This window comes from Talpa occidentalis, unplaced genomic scaffold (genome assembly GCF_014898055.3).
Source record: "Talpa occidentalis isolate TD23 unplaced genomic scaffold, MPIMG_talOcc4v2.1 talOcc4.5, whole genome shotgun sequence".
Taxonomy (NCBI): domain Eukaryota; kingdom Metazoa; phylum Chordata; class Mammalia; order Eulipotyphla; family Talpidae; genus Talpa; species Talpa occidentalis.
Genome location: NW_023604861.1, coordinates 127670512 through 127690322, shown reverse-complemented (window position 1 = coordinate 127690322; position 19811 = coordinate 127670512). Strand labels below are relative to the sequence as shown.

Sequence of the window (19811 nt, the reverse complement as noted above, 5' to 3'; positions counted from 1 at the left end):
CTCTGCCCGCAGCCCTGGTGGCCTTGGATCCATGCCCACCACCCCATCTTTCTACCAAGCCCCCCAGCTACTCCTGACTCCTCCCTGGTCTGCCTTGAGTGAGCCCTATGGCCACAGCAAGAAGGAGAGGGGTTTGACACACAGTCCCGCAGAGACTTCTGGGACGAATTTGCTAATAGAGACGTCTGTTCTGGGAGGTCATGGTACCACCTGTCATTAACCTGGGCACACTGCCCTGGGTTCTCACCAAGAAATCATGGGCAGCTGCTTGCAGGCAGGTGAGTGATTTGCAAGGGCCACAAGAATATTTGCATAAACATATGTATGAAACTGTGTGTGTTTATTTGCATTCATTTGCATAAATTGCTGGCTCTTTGAGCTGTCATTCCTTAATTTTATCTTTTTTTTTTTTTTTCCGGTAAATTTCTTTGAGCTCTGAGTGTAAATCTGGACACTCTGGGAATGTGAACAAAACGGCAAAAAATAGCAGTGCTGGGCCATGAAACCAGAGGGCCTCCAATTTGCTGCACATTAAAATTTCCAGAGGAGTTTTTAGAAATCTGAGTGCCTAGATCACCCTCCCAATACTATAGAATCAGGAAACTTTGGGGATGGGACCTGAAAGCATTTTTCAAAGCCTCTCTCGGTGAGTCTGAATGGGTGCCTAGGGCAGGCCCATAAGATCAAACCAGCCTTGGCATCCTGCTGGTGGCACTGAGCACCCCACCTCACCTCTCGGAGCCCTCAAATGCTCAAGACACTCAGGTTTAAATGAATGCGGTGTGAGAGGCAGGTCACGCCAGCGCACAGCAGGCTCTGGGCCAAAGCTCGCCATGCCCCCTCCGTCACTGTCACTCTCAGAGCCACTTCATGCAGGATGAGACATCTGCAGACCCGTGGCCCCTGCTTTCCCGGACTCCAGACAGCCCCAGGAGTAGGGAGTGAGCAGGGCAGCCCCCCAGGTCTGTTCTGTCCAGCGAGGTTCACAGCCCCTTCTCCTTCAAGAGCACTTTCGAGCTATTGATTCCATCACTGCCCAGAAACCTGGAAGCTGCGTGCTTGCTTCGGGGAGCCGGCACGTTCTGGAGCGAGCCCAGCCCTGCCTGCCACTCCTCTCTCAGGGCTGGGAGAGAGCCAAGCACTAGGGATTGCAGGTTTTTCCTTCCCCAGTGGGTGCTGCCTGGAGGGAGAATGCCGGCAACCTGGAAACGCCTGACAGCCCTCGGCTGTGCCCCCCTGGGCCTCTGTGCCTTTGCTCAAGCCGTGCGATCTGGAAGCAGCGCTTCCCCCAAAGGCCATCAGCTCCATCCTGCCCACTCAAGGCCACGCCTCCTGTTCCATGACACCTTCTCCGTCCCAACTGTCCGCTTCCTTCAGCACTTATTCAAACCTCACCTGAAACCTGTTCTAAGCCAGCAGCTTGGCCAGGCCCTGGGTAGAGAGACCATTCCAATCCAAGCTCTGCTTTTGGCAGTTTTAATGAACAGTCAGGGACTAAGAATGTCAAGTAATTCCCCCTCTCCGGCACCTACTGGAGAAATAGGAGGCTCCCCTCGCCTGCTGGGGCACACCACCAGGTCGTGCTAACAGGACCACACCCGGGCCTGCAGAGGTGGAAGGAGGGCAAGTGTTGGCTTCAGAACCTCAAGGGAGCAGCGGGGAGAGCCGATCTGGCGGTAGCCGGGGTGGCCGGCCCACTCCTTTCCTGGATCCACCTTTGCTGGGACACTGAGGTCATCCCCAGAGCTACAGGGAGCCCCCCGTTGGCTTGCAGGGAGCCCCAGGTCAGCTGGGCTGGGAAACCTCCTGAGCCAGGTTATGGGGCCCTGGGGACAGGGCTATAGCCGCCCACCCGGACCCTCCCATCCTACGGGGCTCCCCGTCACCTGCACCCACCGGAGGCCACACTCACCCAGGACAGAGTCAGCCTGGCCCACCTCAGCGGGATTATAGAAACTCCAGGAAGCCCGTGATACCCGAGGGACAGTGTTGCTCACTGCCAAGGCAGAGCTGGGCAGGATGACGCCAATCCTCGGGTGGCAGGGGCGGCTCCTGTGTGATCCCAGCCCTGCCTCCCCCACCCTGGGCCAGGGCTGGGGGGCTGCAACTGGAGCCCGGAGGACCCTCCAAGTCAGATTCCGTCATCACAGGGGACTTCGGTCCAGCTGGCAAGGACCACACACACACACACACACACACACACACACTCTCCCCCCCCACCCCGTGTGGCCCAGCCTGACTATGTCAGTGCCCTCAAACCCCAGAGGGACTCTCTGCTTCCACCTTTTAGTCAAAGTTGGCAAACACCCTGTCGCTCCTCCTGGTGCTCAGCCAGGGGTTCCTGCCCCTGAGGAATTTCACCCAAGGCCTGCCAGATGGTGAGCGGAGTACAGTGGACGGAGGGTCTTATAGGATGAGGAAGGCGAGGTTATTCAGACAAAGGCAATAGCCTGTGCAAAAAGCAGCCCAGTACGGTCCTCTCCACGAGCGCACCAGGCCCTGCCCTGCCCCGCCTGCCCTCACCCCCTCCTTCCTGTCGCCGCAGTCCATCTCAGCCCCGCGTGTACAATTGCACATCCCACCAAGAAAGCTCTAGGGCAGAAGGCAGGACAGGGGGTGACCCTCCCCACTGCACACCACCGTAGGGGGCCCCGCCCTCCCGGTCAGTGCAGGCACTTGCTGGCACAGCCTGCCAGGGAGGCCTGACTCGCTCATCCTCTCGGCTTTTGTGTCTGTGCAGATGGAGCCGCCTCCAGGCCCACCCTGCCCACCTCAGTCAGCCTCTGAGCACAGAGGAGGGTGCCCAGGGGAGCCAGCCCCCAGTATCCAGCCCCCCCCCCCAGAGCAGAGGGACCCCAGAACCCAGGGCTGCAGGGGAGACAAGGCCTGGGCCAGCCCTGGTCAGACAGCTCCTCTTGAGCAATTCCTTCCAATGAGAGTTTGTAAAATCAGAGCTCTCGCTTGATAGAGGCTGATCAGCGCAACTTCTCAAGAAAAAGCAGCGGGCTAAACGCCTGGGTGGAAGTGCCTGGGGGGACGAAGCTGCAGTATTGGGAGGGAACTGAGAAAAGTCCTGTGCTGGGAAATCCAGAAGGTCAAGCACAGGCCCAAGGCCCAAGTAGGCTTGTCCTTCTGCCTGAGGGTCTCAGACCTGTAAATGGCCACTTGGAGCCCAGCATCTGGGGGCCACCCCGGGACCCACTCCCGTAGGTGCCGGAGGATGCTGCTGGAGGCTCTGGGGTGCAGGGGATGAAGGGCAGCATCTGTACCCACCAGCGTGCACGGTCTAAGTGGAGATGGAATTCAGCAGTGGATGTCAATGCCAAGAGGGCCAGAGCCTGGAGGGGAGGGGAGTCTTGGGGACATTAGAAGAGCCCACCTGTCAGCCCTTCTGGGGACCTCCTGGGACCAGGCCTGGTGGCTTCTCCACAGAGTGGTGGGCAGGTGGGCAGGGCACTGTGGCTGGTGACCGGGCGCGGAGAGCAGACCCACCCATGGCAGGACGGTGGCCCCTCCCTCGCAGCCGTGGTTTCTCCCAGGTGTGATGCCAGCCGGCCCCTGACAGAACTGACCCTCTGACTGTGCCAGCCCCTGTCACCTGGAGGACACAAACCCACTTTCTTCTCTGTTCACTTGAATGTTCCAATTTTCCTAGAATGCTGGAGGTTACGTACACAATGGGGAGCGACCATCACTTGCAATACAAAAACCGAATTGACTGAAAGGTCGGGAGGCCATGTCTGTTGCTCCAGACCTGACCTTGCCAGGCCCCTAGTGGGGTGGGCACAAGTGACCCGGGGTAGAAGGCCACACAGAGGCACCCCTCCCAGGAGACTGGAGAGGGCGCATGTGAGCCACGCTTCCCCCCCACACACACACACACACATACACACACACACACACACACACACAAACACCCACACGCTATAGCTCCTCCCCTGCCTCCTAACCCCCCCCCCCCAGGCTGCCAATCCCTTCTACCATGTGATTCCAAGTGTTCTGAGCTGCCATCAGCCCCTGGCTTCCTGGGTTTCCGGTTCATTTTCCTTTTACTCGGGTAACTGAGCTGATTGTACTCCCAGCTCCAGTTCGCTCATCCTTGCAGTCCCTTCAAACTCTTGATTTCTTTTTGGGACGGTGGCTCCCAGAATTCTTGGGGGACACTGGATTTAGCTAAAGCAGATCGGGGAGGGCCATGTGTCCCCATTCATGCATCCTGTCTCTCCCACTTTCCCCCCAACATTTCTTCCTGCCCCTGTCCTGACTCTTCCCGGGAGAGGGGCTGGCTTTTCCAGAGATCCTTGAGAGGCCAAGTCTCTAGGAAGGAGGTTTACAAGGCGGGGTCTGTGGACATGCACGTGAGAAGCTGGGCTTTGAGGCAGTGTCTGTGGTTGTCGCGCTTGTCGTCCCTCGTCGGCTATCTCGTGTCTTCGTCGTGTCCATGTTGCTCTTCTATCTTCTGGGGTCTCCAGTGCTGGGGGCAAAGGCCCTGGGCCCCCTCATTCCACTTCATCCCCAGCCGGCCCCTTCCCATCCCACACACACAGCTGTCTCGCCCGGGCCTCCCAGGCCCCTGGGTGGACGGCAGGCGAGCCGGGTCGCTGAAGGGAAAAGGATGGTCGTGGAGGCCAGTCAGAGGACCCCAGGCCCCTCCCAGCGCGCTGGGAGTCCAGGGCAGTGAAGGAGGGCTGCAGAGCTCCCAGGAGCCTCCTCTGCCTGGCCTGGAGGCTGGGGAGCGCCTTCCGCCTTCGCCCCAGATGAGAACCCAGACCTACGTGATGGCTCGTTCTCAAACTCAGCCCCGCAGCCCCTTCTCCGGGCGGGCTGTGTTGGGGGGCGAGGTCCACCCGCACCGCGCCTCGGCTGAGCTGTCTCCCCGCGGACAGCTAGAGCTCTGCCTGCCTGGGGTCCCGCTCAGTTCGCACAACGTCTTTGCTCACACGCTCCCGCGGGCGCCCACCGTGGATCCTCGTTGCGTTTGGAAAGCTGACCTCTTGCCCTCAAGTAATGAATGGTAAAGTCAAAACCGTAGAATGGACCAAGCCCAGGAGAGGAAGCCAATGGCCCGGGTCACGGGACGGCCCTCTGGAGGCGCAGCCTGGGACAGGCCTGGGGGCGCATCAGTTTGAGGGGCGCATCCGAAGATGCTACAGGAAGGGAGGCAGCAAGCGGCACTTGGCTCCAGAATGCCCGGCCCCCAGCCCCGGCCCTGTGCGGTCTCTGGAAGTCCTGTACCTCTCCTCCCCCTCAGAGCTCAGACCCCCTACTGCCGTCGCTCTGGCCTGGCCTCCCTGCTGTCACCAGACATTGCTCTCCATCTTTCCTTCCCACCTGGGCCCCAAGTAACCTGGCGGCTTCTCTAAATTTCCCTCCCAAGCCTTTAATTTATAGATTCCTAAACCCAGCTTATCACAGGGGCCTCGCTTGGCCTGGCAGGCCTGGCCTGCCCCACTCGCTCCACCCCAGCCGTACTCAACTGCCTTCTGCCCCTAGAATGTGCTGATGCGTGTCTCGGGCAGAACACTACACACACACCCTCTGCCTACTTTTAACTAATCCAACACCGTCCCAAGACCAAGCCCAGTCCCCACCCCCCAGGAGCCGCCCTCCTGCCCCCTGCTCCTGCCCGCTCACACCCTGCGCGCCCCCAGCACTCGGGGGCAGGCTCCGCTTCTAGGAACATCACATGGAGAATGATGGGGTACCTCAAATGCAGTCACGCTTGGCCCTGGTGTGCCAAGCACAGACTCTGGCTCCGGCAGAGTTCAGCAGAAAAGAGATTTATTTGGGCTGAGGAACAGGACTGGGAACTGGGCCAGGACAGGGGTGGTCTGCCTGGGACCCTGCATTGGCACCGTCACCTCGGGGTGTTCCAGCACCACTGGGCCATCAGCTCCGCCAGTTCAGCTCCGCGCCGCCGCCACTGTAGCTGCCTCTGCTTTGCTCCCTGGAGCTGCAAAGTCTAGGGCTTGAGCTCCGGACCGGCCCAGCCCAGGTCTCATGCTACATGCCAGCTGCCAGGGAGCTGCCTCCCCTTTGCTCCTACGGTGCAAAGACCCCAATATAAAAGGGGCTCCAATACTGAGCTCCTCCAATGACCTGTGTCCAATACAGCATCTATCTGCTCCATCAGACAGCGAGCTCCTTAGGGATGGAAACTGATGTCATCTTCATAGTCCAGAGCCTGGCACATAGTAGGTGCTCAGTAAATGTGGAGCAGAGATGACCTAGAATGAAGGATAACAGCCTTCCTCACATGCTCCGCTTCTTTTCCAGTGTCTGAGCTGGGCCCCTACCTCCCCTGAATTTCTGCCTCCCCAGGCTGCCATGTCTCCCTCCTTCCCTAAGGAAGATCTTTAGCCATCGCTATTTATGTAGCTTCTCCCCATGGGGGCCTGGTGTCCCCCCTGAGCTGTGCTCCCTTGGCTCAGGGACCACCTCGCCCTCTATCCCGCACCCTACGCCTTGCAGGCGCCAACCAGTGAGCTTCAGCCGGTGGACTGTGCTCCTGGTACTCAGAGAATAGGCATCAGGATGGGCTGGCACAGCCGGGGTGGGGCTATGGGGAGTGCGTGATGGTGCTGGAAAGGTTATGCCAAAGTGAACTGGACATACTGGGCACAGCTGAGGAGGAGGATCGCAGCGTGTGGGGATGCGAACAGAAGATGGAGCCATAAGCGAGGATAAGAACAGGTCGCAGAAGGCAGCTTACTCAGGCCTAGGAGAGTCGGGGGATTCGGGGACTAGAGCTGGATCACCCAGTCTTGCTACCCTCAAGTGTGGGCCTCAGTGAGAGACTTCCAGGGAGGTCAACCCTGCAATTCAGGCTGGGTGCCTGGACCCCAGGTGACTTGATTCCTCTCATCTGGAACCTGGAGCCCAGCTGGCCGTCCCGGGCTGGCTCCTCCCTGGCCAGTGGACTTAGAGTTGACGGGCTGTGACCGGCTGAGCAGCAGCTGCAGGAAGCCCCGTGCGTGTAAAGTCACCACCTGTCCCCACGCGTCTGTACGCGCCGGGCTTCTCTGCTCCGGATGAATTATCCCTGGACGTGCATGCCACAGTCTTCGCTGGGCTTTCTCAGTATATTTCACAACTGCTCTGAGTTTATAATTTTTTCAGGTCCTTTATCAAACATGTGTCATAAACACCAACGGAATCGGAAGCATTTATCATTGAGCCGGGTTCTTACTCGCGCGCTGGAAAAAAAAATTATTTGACCACGCAACCTTTCTCAGGGCTCCGATTTAATGGACTGCTCTGCTGCAAAGCCATTGAAATTCGTTGCCTTTTAATATTTGACATGTCTTCCTCTTTATTACCACCTCAGACAGCCCTCCCAGTCCAGCTGGGATGAGCCCATTCATCTCTGACAAATCACTTGTGTCATCTGGTGAAAAATATGCAGACGTTTGCCTGCAAATTCATCTCCAGCCTTGGTTCTGTTCGTGGTCTCACTGTCCCCTGACCAAAGCAGCCAGCACCAGGAGGACACTCCCCAGCGTCCTCTTTCCTTCTGATACCACTGGCCGCTGGGTCCAAAGAGCCCGTTTATCCTCCTCGTTAAACGTGGGGTTCGGGACGGGGCAGTTAGAGATACCCACAACTGGGCGTGCTAAGAATTGGCCTCACAGCAGCACTTACTATTCACAGTAGTCAAAATGCCGCAGCCGTACAAGTGTCCCTTGATGAACAAATGGATTAACAACACGTGGTACGTCCATACGATGGAGCTGTATTCAGCCTCAGAAAGGAAGGAACTTCCTAAACATGCTACATGGATGAACCTTGAGGATGCTATGCTAGTGAAATAAGTCACGCACCAAAAAAGACCAGTGCTGGTTGATTCCATTTATTTGCAGTGCCTCGAGTAGTCAAATTCATGGAGACAGAAGAGAAAGGTGGTGCCAGGGGCTGATGGAGAAGGGGAATAGGAAGATGAAACTTATTCTAGAAATAGATTGCATGACCGTGTAAATGTACTTAACACTATTTACTAAACTATACACCTAAAAAGTGGCTTAAGTGGTAAATTTTACCACAATTGAAAAACATATGCACACATCACAGTTAACTTCAAACTGAACCAGCAAAGGAAAACGTGATACAAAGTTCTCTGCACACTTGAACCCATCGTGTATCCATGCCCTCTGTTATCGGCTGGCTCTTGGTGTGTAACAAACAGTTCTGAGACTCGGTGGTTTAAAATAACAACTGCTTATTTAGATTTTGACTGGTTTGCAATTTGGACTGGGTTCGGCTGACTTGAGTCAGACTCAGCTGACATTGGTGGGAGTTGGCAAGTGTAAATGGCTCCTCTGGGACAGCTCTTTTCTGCTCCACCTGCTCCCTCATTCTCCAACAGACTAGCTCAATCCTGTCCATGTGGTGGTGGCAGCAGAGGGCTTAAGAGAATGAACAAAATTAAGCAAAACATGTTGAGTCCGTGGCTCACACTCATACAATGTCCTTTCAACCACCTTCTGAGGTTCGAAGCATGTCACAGGGCCAGTCAGGATTCAAGGGGTGGGGAAATGCACTCCACCCCTTCGTGTTTGCAATCTGCCACTCCAGCTGCATATTCGCCAGGCCCTGAGCTGAGTGTTGAAGTTAAAAAAAGAAATAAAGCATAATCTAGTGCAGGAGACGTACATGCAAATACTTACAACACATAGAATGCTCTAAAGAAGCAAGCCTGGAGGCGATGGGGGCGTGACAAGGAAGGTGGAGGGTGGGGGAGGTGAGAGGAGGAGACAGAGGCAGGCGGCCAGGACAACCTAACACCTTAATCATATGGAAGGATTGATGGCAATTAGCCAGATGGAGAAAGGAGGAAGACCCAGGCCGAGGCGCAGAGATGAGTGAAGCCTCGGAGGGAGGCTTGTTTGGTTACGACAGGCTTCGGATTAGGTGAGGAGTGAAGGGGTCCCCAGGAGTGGAAGAACTGAGGTGGGGGTGGCACCTGGAGGGTCTTGCTGGCTCCTGCATCCACCTTAAGCCTGGCTGGTGGCCAGGTGGCTTTTGGAGGTGGCTTGGAGGGGACAGGAGGGAAGCAGGGAGGCATCCTCGGAGCTGCTTCAGTGATGGGGTGAGAGAAAGTGGCGGGGGAGGGATGGGCCAAGAAAAGAATGGATGAAGAGGTTTCTTGGTGGTGAAAGAGATGGGGCTTGGCATGGGGAGGAGTCTAGAAAGCGCGCTCTGAACAGATACGCGCTTTCCTCCAGGTGGCCCAGGCAGAGGCGACGGTCAGTTCCCCAAGGAGGGAAAAGGTAACGCAGCAGAGCAGGCCCAGCTGGGGCCTCTCACTAAAGCCAGGGAGACCCTGAGCTCAAGGCTTCACTCCCACCAAGGTGCCTCAGGTGGGGCTGGGGTGACTGAGGGTCTCTGGGCCTTCCCCTCCTCTACAAACCTGGGGCAGCCAAACTCTTAGGGCTTTGGGGGGCTAGGGAAGTCCACTCTGAAGACCCAGCCCGGGTCAAGCTTTGCTTCAGGCCTGCAGGCCGCCCAACCCCAGCACCGGTCCCCCTGGTGGAAAGCTTTCTCCAGGAAGCCACAGTCATTCGAGCCCCTCAGACACTGTGAGGCTGTCGTTTGTCAAGATACGGGGTAGGCAGAGGGCAGCTGGCTTCCTCCCATGGACCTGGGTTGTAAGTTCCCAAAACGCCGCCTCTCCAGCTGGCCCTGTGCAGGCCTGATGGATACTTGGTGTGCAACTGGGGTCCTGCTGTGAAAAGAAATCCCCTGGTGAGCACTTTCATAAGTTGAAAAGTTCTTCTGAAACAGAGTAATCCTGCCCAGCTATTACATCCAGGTCTCCTCAAAGTGAGAGCAGAAAGCAGCACCTTTTGTAACAATGCCAGGGACCTCCAAGCACCTCCCAGATGCAGCCTGAATTCCCCAGAGATGGGGCTGGGCTTGGGGCTGCTGATGTAATTGTGGAGGGACTGAATTTGAAGGAAAATCTTCAAAAACAATCAGAATGTGTGGCACCCACAGGGCCTGGCATTTTTTATTTTCCTGCCCCCCACCCTGCCCCCCACCGCAACATGATTAACTTGGCAGGCATGTGGGCCGCCTCCTTCCCCCGCTGCAGTGTGGTGACCGGGAGCCGCAGAGCAGGTGCCCTGAGTGCCGGAGGAAATGGCAGCCCCGAAGGCGAGGGCAGTCTGCCCAGGACCACTCAGCCCATTAGCAGCAGTGCTGGAAAGAGCCGGCAGCCGGGTCTGCAGAATGCCAGCCCAGAGCTCCCGCCACCCACACCTGCTTCACTCATGAAGATGACGTCACCCAGCGGCTCAGAGATGGGCATGAACTCATTCCCAAAAAGAGCTGGTGGATCTTTCTGGAGCCCATGTGTCTGAGCAGAGTTTACCTCTGACCCACCCCTCGCGGGCTCTCTGTGTCTCTTCATGCCCAAGGCATAGTCTCCCACTGCCCAGCCTCCGGCACAGGCCCCCATCCCGCATCTCCCCTGGGGGTCCCACAGGCCCACTTCAAACCACACTCAGGCCCCTTCCCCATCCCACCACCGTCCCCTCAGGTTCTAGAGACGAGCCCCGCCTGCCCTCCCATCCCACCCCTGTGCCTCCCCCAGCCCTTTGGTCTCCTGCATCCACCCCACGCGTGCCCGCCCCGCGGCTGGTCTCCCTTGCTGCAGGTGAGAGCACACCCCTGGGGGCCTTCCTGGAGGGCCAGGAGCACCCGCACCTGACACACGCCCTCTGTGCCTTGCTACCACTCCAGCTGAGCCAGTCACGGGCTTAGTGGGGTCAGTGATTCAGCATTGCCCACAGCCCACAGAGGGATGGGCAGCCCTAAATGTGGGGTGTTCTCCCGGATCCCCCTTCTTACCATCTCCCTTGGTCTTCAGCAGAGCCCAGGCCCTGTGTATCCTCCGAGGAAAGCCCTGCCTGACCTCCAAACCCACACATTTGCCCATCCATGAACCAGAGCACTTAATCTTGACCAGCCCCGGAAATATGACCAGAGCCTCCACCCCCGTCTTATAGACGTAGAAACAGAGGCTTGTCCTCGGCCTTGTAGGTGTCAGAGGCAGAGCTGGACTCAGGAGGGCATCTTGGCAGGTGGCTGGTGCTGGCTCACGTGACAGAGATGACTGGTCAGGCTGGAGCAGGGCACCCAGGAGGGTAATTCTAGAACACCAGCCAAGCTTCGGAAGAGCCGGGGGGCTGGGGTGATGAAAAGGGACTTGGAAGACTGGGCTCAGTCCTGCGGGCCCCCCTTCCTCCCTGGACAGCAGGCTGGGTCAAGCTGGCCTGAGAATCTGGGCTCCTTGTCCAGCTCCCAGCAAGGCTATGTGTAGGCTCCATCCAGGGGTCACGGGGGCAGGCAGGTGAGGCGGAGGCAGGGTGGGCAGTGCGGGCCGGCCACCTCAAGGCCCGGACTTTCTGCAAGTGAAGGAATACACATCAGCCAAGCAGGGCAGCTGGCAGGCTCACCCACTGCCCCTTCGGAGCCTTGAGGTGGGTTGGGGAGAAACTTCTGATACCCCCAGGTTTGGAGCCCACGAGCCTGGGGCACTCTCTGTGCCAGCCCCAGGAGGTCCAGACACCAGGCAAAGGTAGGTGCGCATCAGAGCGGGAAGGCCCCAGGGGCCACTTCCTGGGACATGCTGGGGCTGCGAGGCAGACCCTTGCTGAAGACCCGGGCAAGGGGGAGGGTCCTGCAAGAATGACCCCGAAAGGGGTGGAGGTGCAGAAATCCCTGCTCCTTGCTTGCTTCCCCCCAGCATCCCGGAAGGGCGAAATAAAGGAGGTGCTCGCCAGGACCCCCTCCACCCCTCCTTTCTCGGGCCCCACCCCCAGAAGCTGGCCCGGCCATGGCTGTAGTGTCTAACGCAGGGACGCTGGTTTTGCAGGTTTTGTGGTTTTTATTCCTTTGAACCATACCCAGCCCATCTTACATCACAATGCCACGCTTCCTTGGCACCCAATGCATCGGCACCTTTGGCATCCGGAGAGCTTGCTCCCTAGCTAGTTAGCAGGTTTTCGGTTGTCCGTGGTAACGTATTCTTCATGTTTCCGGCCGTCAGTATGGGACGCGGCCCCCTCCCCCACTTTCAATTTCTGGGTTTGATTTTTTTATGATCGTATTTGGTTTTTTTTCTGTTTTTGTTTTCGTTTTCTTTTTGCTTTCAAAAAGTCGTTATCCCCTTGGTTCTGTGCCCCCCACCCCCCGTGGCTGCTTGTGACGCACTGTTGTGACTTTCTTTAACTGTGGATGTTGAGCCAAGAAACAGTATCAAGTATTTTCCTATTTCTCTACTTCTTGAAAAATAAATTTTTTTAATGAAAAAAAAACTCTTAATGGGAACGTGGCCCTGTCTGTCTTCTCTGTTCTGCAGAAATGTTGAAGGAATTGAACCAGCAGCGCAGAGCGAAAGCGTTTACAGACCTGAAAATTGTTGTTGAAGGCAGAGAGTTTGAAGTCCACCAAAATGTTCTAGCTTCCTGCAGCTTGTATTTCAAGGACCTGATTCAAAGGTTTGCCTTCCTTCCAGCTGTGGTCGGGTCTGTTCCTTTGTAGGACGCTTTTGTGTCGCTTTTCTCCGCCCCTCTCTTGCAGGTTCCTGAAGCGTGACTCCCTGTCACAGAGCCAGTAGCCATCTCTCCTCCCCCTCCTGCTCCCGAGCGCCCTGGCACACACCCTGGCACACACCGCCTCAGAGCAGCCACTGCCCCGGCCCGCCCCACACAGCCATGCTGGTCCCCAGGGCCCCCCCCCCAGCGCTAGGCGCCACCCCTGCCTGGCCCTGAGGCGCCCGCGTCCTCAGGGGCTCCCAGGGCCTCCCCGAGATTCAGAGGACTGTAGACTCGACTCTGAAGGGCCAGCGCCCACGGCCCCCACCCCGGCCAGCCCCGGCCCTGCCACCCTCAGCGCTGCTGTCGACGGTGAACTTAATGCCAGGAAAGCACCTCGAGCAGGCACCCCCCACCCCGAGAGCAGGCGGCGACCAGGGGGCCAGGTTTCCCCAGCCCGAGTCTGGGAGAAGGGACTGCGGCCCGCGCCTCGCCCTCGCTGCATGTCTGGAGTCCTGCCCCCGGGGCCCACACCCGGGGCCCACACCCTGGGCCCACACCGGCGCGTCCCCGAGCACAGACCAGGCGTGTCCTGACGCGGTCGCTCTCAGCCTTTCTGCTCCCTGCCCTCCGCCCTCCGCCCTCCGCCCTCCGCCCTCCGCCCCAGCTCCTTCTACTGAAATGAGTCTTAATGGTGCATGAGCATCTTTTTTTTTTTCCATTATGTTGATTTTTTAATTTGTCTGCTTCATACCCTTGCAAAGAAGTCAGGGTCGCCTTCTAGCTCCTTAGAGAGGGAGAGCGGCTGAGGGGCCGGCCCAGGGAACGCTCCTGTCTCTCCCCCCACCAGCAGATTAATGCCGCTGCTCATTTTGCCTTGCAGCCTCTCCGGGGCGGACCTGAGCCGCGACTGGCTCAGAGTGGGAGGACAGGACCTCTGCTTGCTTCCCAATGCTGTGTTTGGACTTGCCAACTAACCCCAGAGTGACTGTGTTTTGTTTCAGGATGGCACACTGGCTGGCATCTCCTTTCCAATCTGTTGTGTCCTTTCACTTAGAGCTGAGCTGCCTGGCGTGCGAGCCCCTCCCAGGCGTGCTGGCCCCGCCATGCAGGAAGGGGAAGGGGCAGGCTCTTTGTGACTTCCAGTTTCATGGACAGCTCGCGTCTCCCATCCCCGGTGCTTGGGTTCTCCTGTCCGAGCACAGGGGTTGGGGCATGAGCTCTGGGGTGAAGGGGCACATCCAGTGGCTTCTTCCGGCCAAGGGAGGTCTTTGTGCTGCCACTTTTTGCAAATTCTGGAACTAGCAGTGCCCAGCACCCGGCCGCTGGATTGCAGCTGTGGCATCCAAGGGCCTTGGTCTCTGCTCCAGACCAGCTAGAGAGCACAGAGCGGGCAGAACACAGGATGAGGTCGCTCTTGAGTGGTGGCCCGGTCCTGGGCTAGAAAGAGATGGGCAAGAGGACCACAGAGCCTTTTGACCATCTTCAGAGACCTCACATGTAAAGCCAAACTCTTGCACACCACAGAGGACGCCACTAGCTGAGAACCCAAAGTAGTGAAGGCTTCTTGGACAGGCCAAAAAGAGGAGGAAGAACTCATCCTTTGCCTGGACTATTCTGAAATATAGGGAACGTTCTAGAATGTTCCAGCAAGGGGTGAGTTGACTGGAATGCAAGGTTAGGGACAGAGACATGAGCAGTGGGAATGGGGAGATAGTGTTCCCAGAGATGGATGTGAGCTGGGGTGGGAAGGGTAGGCAGGCCCTGACCCCTGGGCTTGGTCTGAGGGTCTGGGGGTCACTGGGTTCAGTGAGGAGGGGATGTCCACTGAAGGTAGCAGAACTGTAGGATGTATCTCAGTGGCCCTAATAAAAAGAATGGGTGCTGGGACTAAAACCGTCACTGGGGGAGAGAAAGGACACTCCCCGGGAAGCTAGGAGATCTGGGTTCTCCTTCTAACTCGCCACGTGCCCTGTGACCCCAGACAGGTCCTGTCCTCTCTTAGGTCTCGAGTTTTCTCATCTGTAAAACAAGAGATTGGCTCAAATGATGTCCAGGTGTCCTTCTAGTTCTGACATGCCTGGGAGACGGCCAGGGACAGGCAGGGACAGCCCTGAGCAGGCTTGACCCTCCAGCACCCGAGGAGGGTGAGGTCACGGGAAGGCGGGTCCACAGACCAGGTGGGCGGGAGCTCAGGGCAGGCGATGGCGTTAGCAGTGACGCGTTGAGGTTTAGCAGCCTGAAGGACACCCTGGTGGGAGCCTGCTGGATGGACCCGAACCCAGAGAGGTCTGAGACGAGGGAGACCGGCTGGTCCTCAGTCAGAGGAAGGCCCGTCAGAGACAGAGCCGAGGGCTCCTGCAGTTGAAGATCAACTTAATCCACAGTCCTTGTAAATTTTACTTCCCTCGTCCTATCCGTGGGCACACGTCACCATTTCTGCCAGTGGCTGCAAATTCTTTCTGCAGAGAGGAAAGCAGGGTCTCTGCAGAAAGATGGTTTCCTTTCTGGCCATAGAAAATCCTCGCAAATCCACATGCTCCTGGCCAGGGAGCAGCCAATGTTGTCACCATGTCATTTTCGTCCCCTGGGGTCTGGGGCCCTGGAGGATTTATGTGCAGCCGTCCAAGCAGCCCAAGCGGCCCCGCGGGACAGACATGGCCCTGCCCCTGGTCCCAGGGCAGAGCTGCACCCCCAGCGGCCGCAGCAGAGGGAGCAGGTGGCCACGGGACCGTGTGCTCGTCCTTCGTGGCCCCTGAGGGCACTGTCAGGGCACCTGGCCGACCCTTCTGCCCCAGAGCTTCTTCCCGCCTCCAGCCTGCGGTGGGTGAAGTGTCCACGACTCAACCCGTGAGGTCACTGTCCCCGCATCCAGGCCCACCCCAGCACAGCACCCTCACCTGGAGCCTCAGGACAGACAGAGGGACACCAGCCATTCACACACCGTCACCCCAGACAAGCAGGAGCCCCTCCAGAGCCAGGCCTCCCGTGAAATGCTGACGAGACAGGTCTGGGTCCTCAGAGCACCCACAGTCTGGTGGGGGAGCAGGCTAGGCAGTGTGGACGGCAGAGCAGGCCACTGTAGCAGTGGGGGTGCAGAGGGCGCCTCGCCCCATCGGCTGGCTGCAGGCGCCCAGGAAGAGCTGGCGTCCGGCGTGTTTCCAACCAAGAACGCGAAGCAGCCAGACCGACGAGGGGGGACGGGCTCAGCAGGCGGAGAGAGCAGCGCCGGCCTGGGCAGCCGGGGTTCCAGGCACCAGGAGGCGCTCCCCTGGGGTGCTATGATGTCAAGTTGGAGGCTGAAGTGGGGGATGAGGCTGGCAGGGGAGCCGAGGAGAGGGCGAAGCCTGGGGGTGTCGTGCTGTGTGTTCCCTGAGGTGACAGACGTGAGGGAAGGTCTCACACGGTCTGTTCCCCTCCGCTCAGCTGCCCCTCCTGCCCGAGCACGGGCCCCTCAGATGCCCGTTATTTCACTTCAGACTCATTTTCTTCCTCTGCTGAGGACAAGACCCAGCCCACTGGGCACGAGTAGAAGTGTCTGCGGTCATCCTGGAAACCCTCTAATAACCCCAGAAGCATATACCATCAGTTTCACAGAGTAGGAAACTGAGGCTCAGGTGGGCATGTCGGGCAGTGAGGTCTAAGCGACCCATGGATCTGGGGCTCGAACGGAGGCCCGGCCCCAAAGCTCATGCTAGACTGCAGCAAAAAGGCCCTTTTCACGTGTGCACAAAGCGAAGAAGGAAAGTCAGATCTCAGGCTGACGGTGTGGACAGGCGTGCAAGGAAAAGGGATTCCGAACGCGTGTGTGTGCGCATGTGTGCACACATGTGTGCGTGTGTATGCGCGTGAGTATCTACTAAACACACAGGGACACAGGCCGACAGGCTCCCAGCCCACACAGCCACCTAAGCCCCCATCCTTGGAGAAAGAGAGGCCTTGGAGGAGAGGCACGGCGTCAGGAGGCTCAGGGCAGAGCCTGTGCAGAGGACACCCCGGGGCGCATCACCCCGCTGGAGCCCGGTCAGCCCCTGTGGCAGTCAGTGGAAGCCCTGCAGGAAGGGGAGCTAAAGCTTTGCGCCTGGCTGGTGGCTAGAGGCACAACCGCAGCTCCCTGCACGCCCTCCAGAGCGGATGGGGAGACCCTGCAAGCCCGAGTAGAGGGGAGGGCAGTGGATGGAGCCCCAGGCTTTGGGACAGAAGCAGAAGGATGTTTAGCATCCCCAGAGGGGCCCCAGGGCTGCAGCCTCCCAAGTTAAGAATCTCTTCTCAACCCCGAGCCCAGGACCTACATCTGCCGCCCCCTTCATTTTGGGTCCATGCAGAAGCCCCTCTCCCTCCTCCCCTGGGGGCCAGATGCTCTGGGGTGGCCGGTGCCGCAGGGGGCGTGGCCTGCACTCACTGGCAGGGCAAGGTGGAGGCCCCACCAGGAAGGCTTCCGCCCTCCCAGCCCTCCCCATACCGGTCTCACGCCAACCCGAGGAGAGCGGCCCTCTCCTGGCACCACATGGGACAGAAACCTGACCTTCTACTTCCGGTTGAAACCCTCATCTCACCAAGCCTGTTGGGGCCAAGGACATATTTGACATATTCTTTTCGTATTGAAGGAAATGAATGGACCAGCTGGTTTGTGTCCAGGTTGATTGTCACAGTCCCCAGGGCAGGTTCTGGGCTTCTCACTTGTCATGTCCCGGTCCAGGAGAAGTCAGAAGGGCCTGCCTGACGGGGGCCAGATCCTGGACATGGCGCACCCTGATGGACTTTATAAATAGTCAGGCCACGGGCCCCTCCTCCCTGTGAAGTTGGCCTTTGTGCTGGTAGCTGCCCCCGTCCTGGGGGCATCGACAGGTGCTGCTATAAGACCAACTAACAAAGGGACAGGTTGACATGTTCGGATGCTGGCAAAATGGCACACGCCAGACCCAGGGCCGGGTTGCCATGGGTGGACCAGGTCCGCCAGCACCTGTGAAGTCCCCAGGCCCAGGGAGACTCGTGCTTGTCCTGGAACCACAGCAAGCCTGAGCGCCTCTGCCCCCCAGAAGAGCAGGTCACCCACTCAGGCAGAATGGGGCACCAGCCGCACGCATCGCCTTCTCCCTGAGTGTCCGCACCCACGGGTCCACAACTCACAGAATGAGAACAAGAGGTCACAGAGGTGGGCAGAGAGAGAAGAGACTCCAGCCTGAAGTCTGGAGAAGGCAGTTCTTATGCCAGGGGAGGGAATTACTGATGGGGAATCTCCAACGTTCTAATTTGGGGCACTGAGCATTCTTGGCACATCCACAAACCCAGCCTGCCAGGTGGAGGCTGTGGCCCACACCTGGGGCTCTTCCCAGCCACACCCCTTTTAGGAGAAGGTGACTCTGGAGATTTCTAGTCTCTAGACCCTTGGGCCTATGTGGGCAGGTTGGTGCTCCCGGGTTCCCACCCCAAGTGTCAGGTTCATGGCCCTACTTGACAAGGTGTCGCTGCCCAGTCCTGCCATGCTCCACCCCTGCCCACAGGTGCTGTCGTGACCACCTTGCAGCCAGCAACCAACCAGGCAGCTCCCCAGATACTCAGGGGCTGAGTAGAACCGGAGGCAGCCCCCAAGAGGCAGTTAGGAAAGGACAGAAGGTTCACCATAGCTCCCCAAGGGTGACCTGGGGAGCCTCTCAAGGGTTTCTTGCTCAAAGAGAAGAGACCCAAGGGGCATTGAGGTCCCTCCCAAGACAATCTGATGGTCTTGGTGGAGAGTTTCCACTGGCCTCCCTCGGCCCCATAGCTGGCCAGGCCACACACCAACACCTGTGTGGACAATCAGTGCGAGGGTGCAGGTGGGCCAAGCCAGGCCTCACTGCCTGGAGCCTCTCTTCCTCCAGGTCTTGAACATGGCCACCTGACAAAGCTTCCCTGGGGTTTCCAGTTGTTCAGCAGTGGCCAAAGAGAATGTTCTTTCTGCTCACAGCATTCGGATCTGACCCCAGGGCCCTCCAGCCACTCTCTGCAGACCCTTTGCCCCTGGCCGCCCTCTTCTCCACAAGTGCCCCCACGGGGGCCTGGGGAAGCGGAGCCAGAGCCGTGCATCCTAGGACCGCCTCGGTGCATCCCCATGATCCCAAGCCCCTCGGCCATCCCAGCACCTCTTCCTGGCTCAGACACGGCACCACGAGCATTCGCCACAGATGCAGCCACGCTGGCCCTGCCGGGCTGCGGCTCACTGGCCTTCCATCTGCCCACACCCGTGCTCACTGGCTTACAAGTCCCATGCATTTCAGTGTGTGTGTGCACACGTGTGTGTGTGGATGCATGCACACAAGTCCTGAAGTCCCACCTCAGCTCTTCATTGAGATTGAGTCCTCAGCCCGGGGCTCATGGGTGGACAGGAGGGCTGGCCAGTGGCCGGGGCCTGGGAGGGGTGAGCGGTGCTCCTTTACTCCACCAGCCCTGCCCTGGGCGGACATGAGGAGTGTGAGCAGAAAGGTGGAGTCACAGGGGAGGCAGCAGAGGCAGCAAACACTTAGAATTAGAGGTTGACCAGGTGGCCCTGAGGTCTGTTCAGAATTTCTGTGATTTCAAGTGCTCACACGATGAACTATTTTTATACTTAACAAATATGCCCAAGCATGGAAAATCCATCCCAACAGCAGAGGACTAGGTGTGTTAGTCACTTTACAAGTCACACACCATGTATGTCTGTGGTTTGTGGGGTGAGAGGGGCCCTGCTTAGCCAGTTCCTTTCCCTCACCTCAATTTTCTGGGCTCTTCTGCGGAGAGAGCAGAACATACCTATTCTGCCAGGTCATACCTGTGCTTCCAGGTCCCAGGGGGGCATCCTGATCTGAGAGAATATGGCATTGCTGGTACTGTCAGGGGTAGATGAGCCAAGCAGGAGGGTATTTCCGTGGACTTTAGACCTCACCCAGTTCTCTTGTTTTGCAGAAGAGGAGGTGGAGGGCCTGAGAGGCCGAGGCAACCCGCCTGTTGTGGCAGTCAGCGCACCCAGGTCCCCTAGCTCCTCGCCCACCCAAGAGTCACCCCTCTCTGGGGCCTGCCCATTGCCAGACACCCCCCCACCACAGCCAGACACAGGCACAGTCAGAGTCTCAGTCCCCAGCCTCCCTCCTCAGGAGCAGGGCTGGGGGGCGCCGAGGTCACTTCCCAGGCACGCGGCTGCACCCAGCCCCGGGCAGGCCCAGGCTCAGTGCAGGGAGCAGGGCTGGTCAGAGCGGCCGCGATGGGTGCCGAGCCAGCCGCCTCTGAGAAGCCTGCCTCCTGACTCTTAACGCTCTGGGT

General features: G+C 58.4%; 1 protein-coding gene across 5 annotated transcripts in view; it reads left to right on the top strand.

Moving 5' to 3' along the window:
* The window catches only part of KLHL29 (kelch like family member 29), a 255870-nt gene that overhangs the window by 223387 nt on the left and 12672 nt on the right, over window positions 1-19811 (top strand). For all 5 annotated transcript variants that reach the window (XR_008554134.1, XM_054701329.1, XM_054701328.1 and 2 more), the window contains one exon: window positions 12362-12500. Coding sequence is in view for 4 of the 5 variants with exons in the window: in XM_054701329.1 (XP_054557304.1) it covers window positions 12362-12500 (139 nt within the window). In the remaining variant the exon portion in view is untranslated. The remainder of the gene's footprint in view (window positions 1-12361; window positions 12501-19811) is intronic.